Here is a 10,141-nt window from a genome sequence, read left to right as displayed (position 1 = left end):
TCCCTCAATTCTGTCCATTCTTGTACCTCGGCTGGTCCGAATTAGCGGCGAAACGCAATATTCCATCCCTCATCCAAAGCAGCCGCAGATACAAGAACAGGCGGGTTGTCACAAATCGCAAAGAGCCTCGGAAGCCGCATGCGGAGAGGCTCGCTATCAAGCCAGGGGTCCAACCAGAACTGGGTCCCAGACCCATTGCCAACCGAGAACCGTAAGCCCAGCGTAATCTCATCTTTGATGTCCTGAATCGATTTTCAAAACTGGGATCCAGCCGAGTGCGCGCAAGCCAAGAGGGGCTGGCCCTGCAAGTACTTGGACTCAATCAGGTGCAACCACAAGCCTCCATCTCCCCGCAAGATCCACCACACCCAACGCAGCATGAGCGCAACGTGCATATGGCGAGACGCAGGGATGCCCAACCCCCCTCGGTCCTTCAGCAAGCAGATGTCAGCCCATTTCACCATGTGGTACTTAGGCCGACAATCCCCTGCCTGCCAGAAGAACCTAGCCAGCTCCTTGTCAAAGGAGCTATGTACACCTTCGGGCAGGATGTACATCCCCATCATGTACATGGGGAGGCTGGCAAGGTTAGAGCTAATAAGGACAATTTTGCTTCCTTTAGAAGTGAACCTACCGCACCAGGGCTCCGCACGGGACGCTACTCGTCCCACAAGCGGATCATACCCACTCACCAAAATCCTAGACTCAGCCAGGGGCATCCCCAAGTAAGATATGGGGAATGAAGCTAACCTAAAATTGAGGTTATCTGCGATTCCGAGCTGCTCAGCCTCCGAGTAACCAAGGACCACAACCTCGCTCTGATCAAAGTTAATCTTAAGTCCAGACATTTCCTCAAAGCAGAGCAAAAGGAACTTAAGATTAACAATGTCCGAATCCGAGCCTTCTACCATAATCATGGTGTCATCCGCGTACTTCAAGTGGGTTACCCCTCTATCCGGAATGAGGTGGCTAACCACACCCTTAAGGTGGCCGGCCAGCTTGGCCTTATCTAGGATGCCTACAAGGGCATCAACTGCAAGGTTGAAGAGCAAGGGGGAGACAGGATCCCCTTGCTTTACCCCCTGGAGGCCTGGAAGAAGGGACCCACTTCACCATTGATGTTGATCGCCGTGTTGCCAAATCTAACCAATTGCATGATCCAGGAGCACCACCGCTCGTCAAATCCTCGTTGCTGCATCACCAACCTCAAAAATGACCAGTCCACACGGTCATACGCCTTCTGGAAGCCCAATTTGAGGAAGACCCCCTTAAGCCCCTGCGACGCCACCTCGTGGACAATCTCGTGAAGGGCAAGAATCCTGTCATGGATCCGCCGGCCCTTCAGCAACGCGGACTGAAGGGGGTGGGCAATCCTTTCTGCCACGGGGGACAAATGGGGCACGCAAACCTTCTCAAAGATTCGCTCCAACACATTGATCACCGTGATGGGACGGAATTGCCGAATATTCGTAGCCCCAAGTACTTTGGGGAAAGAGATATGACACCATAGTTAATCCTAGCCATGTCCAGAGTTCCAATATAAAACTCATCGAACATGGGCATAATGACCGGACGCAGGATCTCCCAGAATTTCTGGAAGAAGACTACAAGAAGGCCATCCGGCCCCGGGGCTGAGCAAGCTTTCATAGAAGCAATCGCCCGTCCCACCTCCTAAAGAGAAAAGGGGAGAGTAAGCTCTGCATTATCCGCATGGGAGACATGATCTGCAAGCGGCCAGAAGTCAGCGCAGAGGGAGACACCTTCACGCGGCTCAGCCGAAAACAACTCCTTATAGAAGGAGTAAATATGGGTGGAGATATCCACTGGGCTCTCCAGGAGAACATCCCCATCCCAGAGAAAGGGACGGTACATTTCCGTCTGCAGCCATTGGCTATCGCCTGGAAGTAGGCAGTGTTCGCATCCCCCTTAAGGAGCCAATTCTGGCCCCCTCGACGCTGCCAAAACAGCTCCTCACTCTTGTAAATGTCCATGAGCGAGGCCTTCAGGGAGTATCTCCTAACCCAGTCACGAACCAACTCAAAGAAACCGGTTGCTCCAACCAAAAGGCCTCAAAGCGGAAGCGACGAGTTCTACGGGGAGCATCATCCCCCGAAGAGAAAAGCAGGGGGGTATGATCGGAGCCAATCCGAGTGACCGCCTTGAGGGAGCACAATGGGAACATCACTTCCCACTGAGCCGACACAAAGACCCGATCCAAGACACTCCGAATGGGGTCTAACTTCGTATTCGTCCACGTGAACCTCGCCCCTACACGGGCTATCTCATGAAGAGCAAGGTCCGCAATGCAGTCGTTAAATAGACGCATGCGGACCCGATGAACATTAGGAGAGCTTTTATCTGAATCCCACCTAATGAGGTTAACATCCCCGGCCACCACGACCGGAGTGGTGCACCTCTCCACCTTATTTCTTAGCTCGGCAAGGAAAGCGGCCGAATGCCCATGATCCGCAGGACCATAAACAAAAATCACCTCCCAGTTGAGGTGAACTCGTCGGTCGGTGACGGACATGCTCAGGAAGAACTCCCCTCGGTCCATATCTTCAAACGAGAAAGCATCCTCTCTGACACCGAGCAGGATGCCTCCAGATTGTCCCGTGGCTGGTAGCCACTGCCAGGCAAACTGGTGGCTAGAGAGCCCCTGAAGCTCATGCATGCTGAAGTCCTGGCGAATCATCTCCTGAAGTCCCACAATGTCAATCTCTTCTTGCCGCAAATACTCGATGAGTTGCCGACGCCGGCCCGTGAGGCCGAAGCCCTAATGTTCCAACATAGGAGCTTCATTTAATAACCTCAGTGAAATCCCTAGGCTCCGCAAGCAGGGCCGAGCTAGCCCGCCCGACAATCGCAGCTCGGGGGGATGCTTTCACCGGACGGCCACGTCGCCCCTGTGTAGGAGGGGCAACGAAGGCCTCCAGTCCGAGGGAAGTGGACCTGGAACTAGACCCACACACCTCTATCCGATGTTCAGTGGGATTGAGACGTGTGTGGGACGCCCTCGCAGAGCCCTCGCCGACGGAGGAATAGCAAGAGGCGTGTCTGCCACAGTCGCCAAAGGGGGCTCCGCATCAGCCTTGGTCTCTCTATGACCAGGGTCAGTGTGAGCCGGGGTGCTGGGTCCACCACGCGGAGACAACAGAGCGGAACCAAGCACAGAAAATCAAGAACCAGAACCAGAAGGATCTGAGGGAATGTTGGGAGTACCTGAGGACAAGTCACGAGCAACCGCCCGCATGGCGGCCTTCTCCGGGATTGTCGGGACACGGCCATCCAGGAGGACCCGGGACTGGCTCAGCCTCGCACTCTGCCACGCGGCCACCATCGGAGAAGGCCCGCTTCGCAGTTTGGAGCCGGCCTCTGTAGGAGTCCCCGCTGCCAGATCCAAGGGCGAAGGTGGCGCCAAGTCCGGGGACCCCAAGGCTGGATAAGGCGGGGGGGGGGGGGGACCCGGCAAGCGCGAGTAGCAGACATCCCAGGCGAGCGCGGCGAAGACGAGGGGCGAACCTCCATCCGCACACTCTCAACGTCCTCCTCCACAACCTCCAGGCCAGCCTCCGGGAGCACCGCAGGAGGAAGAGAGGCCGCGGTGATCGCTCTTTGAGAAAGGATGATTTCTACATGTTCAGCGTACTTCTGCTAGAACTAGTGATCGCTCACGTACAAAGCATGCATGTTTAACTGATGGAGTATAATTGAAAAATAGCTCATGCATGTCAATTTAAGGCAATATGGAAAGACACCCTTAAAGAAGGGAATGACACTGACATGCATGAGGCAAAGAGAAAAGGATGCAAGAATTGGAGGTGAAGAAAGTTTGGAGCTGGAAGTGAAAATGCAGCAAGCAATAAAAACAACACTGAAGCGCTGGGATCTCAATAACTGACGTTGTTGATGAGCAAAATACCAATGTTAAGAGCGTCTCCAATAGGCGCCCAAAAACCGGCCCGCGCGCTAAAATTCAGATTTTTTGGCGCCGGACAGCTCCAGCAGAAGCTGTAAAACAGTGCGCGCGTAAAAAAGGGTTGGGCGCGCGCTGAAAAATACTATCACGTACTGCAAATTTGAGGCGCCGAATTGCTCGCGCTTCACAATTTACACTGCTTGTTCTTTTGGGCGCGCGTTTTGGGGCATATGCTAAAGCAATGTTGGGTCCGGCGCACTAAAAGTGCTACAGTGACGCGGTAAAACTATTTTTGGGCGCGAAATTTTTGTGCTCCTGTTGGAGATGCTCTAACAATAGAGAGGGTGGTTTACATGACGAGGAACAAGTGAACTATGATCTTTTCATACGATCCCAGAAATGATCGAATTCCACTATCAAAGGGATAACGGAACATAACATTAAGAAAACATCCAGCTGCAAATCAAAAAGCCCTAACAAAAAAGTCTCGCAGACCGCTGTTGCATATAACCGCTAATAGCAAACTAAACTACATGCGATGACAGACACACACCCTAGACCACATCAGGAAGACGACACCAGGAAGTTATCGTTCAGCCACCCCAACATCCTTTTCAAATTTCTTCTTTGATAGTCTCCTCAATCTTTATCCATCGTTGTTTCAGCGTTCATGTTGTCATCTTCATCTTCTCCAAACCCCGTAGCCTCCAGCCACAGTGCTTGCTCCCTGCACCCCCTTGCCCATTGCATGCATCGCCAGTGCTTGATGTTGCAGCACAGCCGCCCTTTGCTCAAGCATTACATGATCTTCTTCGTTTTGCAAACCTGCCCAATAACGCATAAATGAGCATGCAAATCAAATGGGCTCAACATGAGATCTTATTAACAAGCTTTTCTCAAAATGTGCTTTATTGCGCAACTTCCAAATCGCCCAGCAAATCACAGGCAACCCCACAATTTGTAAATTTCTGCTCCTAGGAAAAATAGTAGGAATCCACAAAAATATTGGGAAAACCAACCAGGTCTGTCTCTGGCGCCCACACATATACAGACAAATGTTCCATTCATATTTGGCTGCCGAGCAACGAAAGAATAGATGATGAATACTTTCAGGTTATGTATAAACGTGACACAAATGGTGTTCGGTTGGTTGGGTAGAGGAAGAATGGTCGTAATTTGGGAAGAAGTCAACGACGGCCATAGGGGAAGTAGGGGTTTAATTTAGCATCTGGGGGGCTTCTTTGCTTGCTGGAGTCGACATTGAGGAAGTAGGCGTACATGTGGGGTTATCAGACATGGAGACGAGGGCTTTGGAGGTCGCCGACCATACCGGAGCGGTGGCCATGGCAACGATGGTCTTCTGGTGTTGCTTGGGGTGGAAGAAAGAGGAAGGGAAGGCCTTACCTGGAGGTGACGGAAACAAGGGAAGGCTGGGGGCTAGGGTTTGGTGCGGTTGGTGGCTTTATGGAAGAGAGGCGCGAGGGCGAATTGATGCTATCATGTAGACAACCAAACCATGTACTACTTGGTTTTTAGCCTGCTTCGTGTGAGGTATATATGCAAGGAGGCAAAAAATGATGCAGACTACCAAATGTGCCCTGAGTCTGCTCCTCCAATCAGGGGCAGAGCCAGGATTTAGGCATAGGGGGGGCCAGACGGCGACGAAACCAGCAAATATTATGCCTCACATACTACCCAATAGTTTATACTCAAGTGTCACTCGCATGAAACTTAGCTTGGACACATAAATTTTTTTTTTGGCAGCTAGAGCGTGTGTAGCGATAGCTAATATTGGTCAATAATTCCACATGTGCGCCAAAAAATACTAAGTTGATAATCAAACTACTATAAAATACAACATGAAATGACATGCTAATAAACATTGTCATATGGAAATTTAAGATATACGAACAAGAATAATCATGTATTATCACATGATTGGCTTTTAAATTGGATTTATATAGGTTTGAATGAGAAATCATCACTGATTGTATAGGAAATTTTATTGATTACTTAGCAAAAAATGGTCAACGTTGCTGGAATACATACTAGAGAACCAAACCCCTTAGCCACTAGGTCCAAGTAGATCGGCTAGTCATCGTTGGCGGGCATATTCGAGAACCATAATTGTTTACAGATGCTCGACCAAGCTTTCAAACTATTGCAGGTGCCTTATCCTAGCGCATCTACCCATCACAAATCACACAACAAGATAACTTAAATTGGTTGTAGAGGTTCAATATAATACAAGATTAGAATTGAGAGAGATTCCCCGTAAACAAATTAAGAGAGATTAATAAATGATGTGATTTTTTTAACCTCGGCTAGTTCGTTGGCCTTAGCATGAAGAATTGGTGGGTGAAGCGACCTGGGTCGCTCTATGAATCAGATCTTTAGATGGAAGACCAGAAGCAGGCTGCAAAGGAATAGGACGGTAAGGCTGCAGCGCTAATGCACGCACACGCTAATCACAGAGATAATGCCCACCGCCAGGAGATTTAGCAGAGGCCCATGAGAATAGACTATGCCAGCGTCTGAAATGCCTTTTGGAGGCCGAGTTACACGGAGCTCGTTTTTTTTCTTTTTTTTTTGGAAAAAATCAGATTTTTTGAAATTTGATTTTTGAATGTTTCAAAAAAGTCTCCACATAAAGTCAGAGCACCAAAACGCTACGCTCATGCTAGCCCAGCTTTTTATTAAAACATCATATAATTACCGGGAACACATGCGTCTCACAGTGCAGTTCAACCGCAACAACAACAATAACAAAAGAAAACCTCCACACTCTAGTGCAACAGACTGTGAATAACACAGAGCACAATATGCGCACATCATGGAAGCACAAGTCTCAGAAACCATTCTTAAGAAAATGCAGGATCAACTCTCTTTATTAGCCGCTGGTTGGCTCCATGATGGCTGGACCGAGCCATCAGGTAGCGAGTGTGGTGGGGAAGCAACTGTCGTGCACGCAGCCGAGCACGTCGCGGTAGTCCCTGTGGATGGTGAAGTTGTCGTAGACCTTGCCGTCGCTGCTCCTCTTGTACTCGAAGAGAAGCGACGAGTGGTTGAAGGCCGTGAGCTTGGTGAAGCCATAGTCCCGGTCCCTGAACACGCTCCACTTGGGGATGGCGCTGGTGTAGCCGTTGAGGTGGCTGCCGCCGCCGCCCGCCACCACGAAGATGGTCCCGTTCATGGTGCCCGAGTAGCGGCTCCGCTCGTTGCTCACGCACTGGTTCTGGTAGAGCGGGCAGGTGCGCTCGTAGTTGTGGACGTGGCCGAAGAAGGCCAGGTCGACGCGGTACCGCTGCCACAGCTTCTGCAGGCTCTCCCGCCCCTCGGGCTCCTCGAAGGAGCCCTGCTCGGCGTACCACTTGTTGGAGGAGTATCCCAGCACCCGGTGCGCTGCGAAGATGAGCCACGGCTGGTGCTTCCGGTCCACCGTGGAGAGGCACTCCTTGATGAACTTGTACTGCGGCGTCCCCTCCCGCCAGTCGTGCTCCGAGTCCGCCACGCAGAACCGGAACATCCCGTAGTCCACCTTGTACCTTGAGATCGTTCACAAGCCATTTCATCATTCAGTTCGTTTGAAACCCGGTAGTTTCCTACTATACGTATGAGCTTTGATACGTATGATTCAATTTTTTGTACGTACCAGAAGTTTGCTCTGTTTTCGGCCGGGTAGTAGTACATGGTCTCGGCCAGCACGCCGCACTCGCCGCCGGAGTCCTCGACGTCGAAGAACCCTCCGGTGTTGGGCCAGTCCCTCTCGTGGTTGCCGCTGGCGATCATGTAGGGCTTCCTGGCGCTGATGGGGGCGACCTGCGCGGTGAACTGGTCCCACTGCGAGATGTAGCCGTTGGCGTAGGGCAGGTCGCCGATGTGGAAGACCATGTCGAAGTTGTCCAGATCTTTAACCAGCGCGTCCGTCGTGTTGAGCGACCCCGGCTGGTAGTTGGCGTACTCGTTCGACCCGTCCCTCTCCGCCTTCCCCATGTCGCCGAAGACGATGACGCGCTGCAGCGAGCTCTGCCCGGGGGTCGGCGGCGCCCGGAAGGTGTAGGGCTTGCCCCACACCACCGTCCCGTCGGGGAGCTCGTGCCCGATCTTGTAGAAGTACTCCTTGTTGGGCCACAGGCCCCTCATGAACGCCGTGTGGATGAACCCGGGGTCCCTCCACCCGATCGTCCGCGCCGGCGCGCCGCACATGCTGCCGCGGTTGAAGGTTAGCGTGCCGGCGGGGGTGCGGGCGGGGTTCCCGCCGCCGGAGCCGGAGGTGACCATGCCCCACTCCACGAACGGGTAGGCCTCGCCGACGTCGTAGCCGCTGGTCCAGGTCACGGCCATCTCGTCGTGGGTCTTGCCCTGCGCCAGCCGCGGGAACACCGGCGCCTTGGGGTTCTTGAACGGCGACAGCTTCGTCAACCCCACAAGCTTTGGCTGCAAAATTGGAAGCACCGCGTTCACGTAGAGCTAGCACTTAGAACTTGAGATCGTGACAGGGACACATGAGACATGCACGGTACAACCATGGAACTAGCTAGCTGTGGTTGCATACGTTTTCCAGGCCGCCGGTGAAGAGAGCGAAGGAGAAGTCGGAGCGCTGGTTGATGAGCTGGAACTGGATGGTGCCCTTGCCCCAGTAGAGGTAGTTCGCCGAGAAGTTGGCGTACTGATACTGCACTCACACCACACACACACACACACAGATCGATTCAGCTCAATCATGGCGACGTGATGAAATCTCAAGAAAATTTCTTGGTTAGCAAATCAACGGACCTTGATAGGCGCTGTGCAGAGCAGCGGCTCGGTGGGGTACCTCCGTGGGTTAGGGCACGAGCCCGAGCTGCATGCGTACACGAGTCAGAGACACACGATAACAAATCCATTATATAATCATATGCATAATTACATGAAATCGGAGGGGGAGAAGACGGCGATCCAGTCGTCGGTGGCGGGGTTTTGCCAGCCGTATTCCACAGTGACCGTTGCAGTGTCTCCTTCCTGTCACACAGACAGCTCAAAATTCTGAGTTGCTTACATTTTATTTAGTTTTTATTATCTATTTATATTGGTTGAGATAGAACATTCCACAGTTTATTCAGATATCCAAGAACCATCACAAAGTATCTGGCTGTGTGCATCCTGAGGCCGGAAGAGATTACATTATTCACAGTGACCATTGTAGTGTCTCCTTCCTGTGAGAGGCAGCTGCTCATACTTTTGAGTTGCTCAGGTATTTTTTAGTTTTTATATCTTTGTTCAGATAGAACATTTGACACTTTATTCATACCCAAGCGCCATCACAAAGTATCTATCCAGGTTGACTCTGTATATATAACATGTCGTTGATTTGTATCTCAAATATTTTGCTTGCCTTGCCCTCCTGGATGTAAGATCCAACCGGCAAACGAGCTAAACAGTTAGCTTTATATAGTACAAAATTACAAACCTGCTGGTCGCCGTCGCCGAGCAGCAGCGCACTCGCGCGCACGTACGCGGAGCCGTGCAGCTCGACGGTGGCCTTGTGGATGGCGATCTTAGACAGTGGCTGGACCCCCGCCTCCGGCGAGGCGCTCACCGTCGTCGCCATGGCCAGCACCGCCGCCAGGACGACGACGTGCGCCATCCCCATGCTTCTGCTTCAGCTGTCACTCCTACAGCTAGGCTGCCACTGCGCGTGCTCCAGGGGTGGTGACCGTGAGATCTAGTCCAGCGTACGCCATGCATGGCTGGCCGGCAGGCCTATATATACACGTAGCCAAGCGGCAGGACAGGGGGCGGGAGTCTTTTTTTTTTTACAGCAACATCATTATATGTTGGAAATTGGTCTACTCGTGGAGCACGCGTTATTATGGTGGCCTCGTGGAGCACGCGCACGTACAGCGCTCGTGCCTCTCCTGCCACGCAAGTTAATTATTTGATTGACATCGAGATGCAGACGCTGTCGATTCTTGGCCAACTGGGGTGGGAGCGAGATAGTATTGGTGTGGGTTTGTGTCGTCCGATGAACGCCCATGCAACACAACAAACCCTGCTGAGTGCCGAATGTTCTCTCGTAGAGAGAAACTGATTTCTACCAAACTCAGTTCAGCGTACTTCTGCTGGAACTAGTGACCGCTCACGCACAAATCATGTACGGTTGACTGAGTTTTTTTTTTTGAAAAGGAGGTTAAGACCCCCGGCCTATGCATCAATCGATGCATACAACCATCTTTATTTATT

General features: G+C 51.9%; 1 protein-coding gene across 1 annotated transcript; it reads right to left on the bottom strand.

Moving 5' to 3' along the window:
- Positions 1-6,575: 6,575 nt before the first annotated feature.
- On the bottom strand, positions 6,576-9,643 carry LOC123088060 (nucleotide pyrophosphatase/phosphodiesterase). The gene is made up of 6 exons (XM_044510208.1): positions 9,369-9,643; positions 8,829-8,920; positions 8,696-8,762; positions 8,475-8,594; positions 7,572-8,356; positions 6,576-7,464 (listed from the first exon to the last, which is right to left on the bottom strand). The coding sequence occupies exons 1-6, from the start codon at positions 9,549-9,551 to the stop codon at positions 6,849-6,851; spliced, it is 1,863 nt and encodes a 620-aa protein (XP_044366143.1). The 5' UTR covers positions 9,552-9,643; the 3' UTR covers positions 6,576-6,848.
- Positions 9,644-10,141: the final 498 nt, after the last annotated feature.

Source organism: Triticum aestivum, chromosome 4A, assembly GCF_018294505.1.
Source record: "Triticum aestivum cultivar Chinese Spring chromosome 4A, IWGSC CS RefSeq v2.1, whole genome shotgun sequence".
Lineage (NCBI taxonomy): Eukaryota > Viridiplantae > Streptophyta > Magnoliopsida > Poales > Poaceae > Triticum > Triticum aestivum.
The sequence above is the reverse complement of the archived record's forward strand: the minus strand, read 5'-3'. Positions and strand labels throughout refer to the sequence as shown.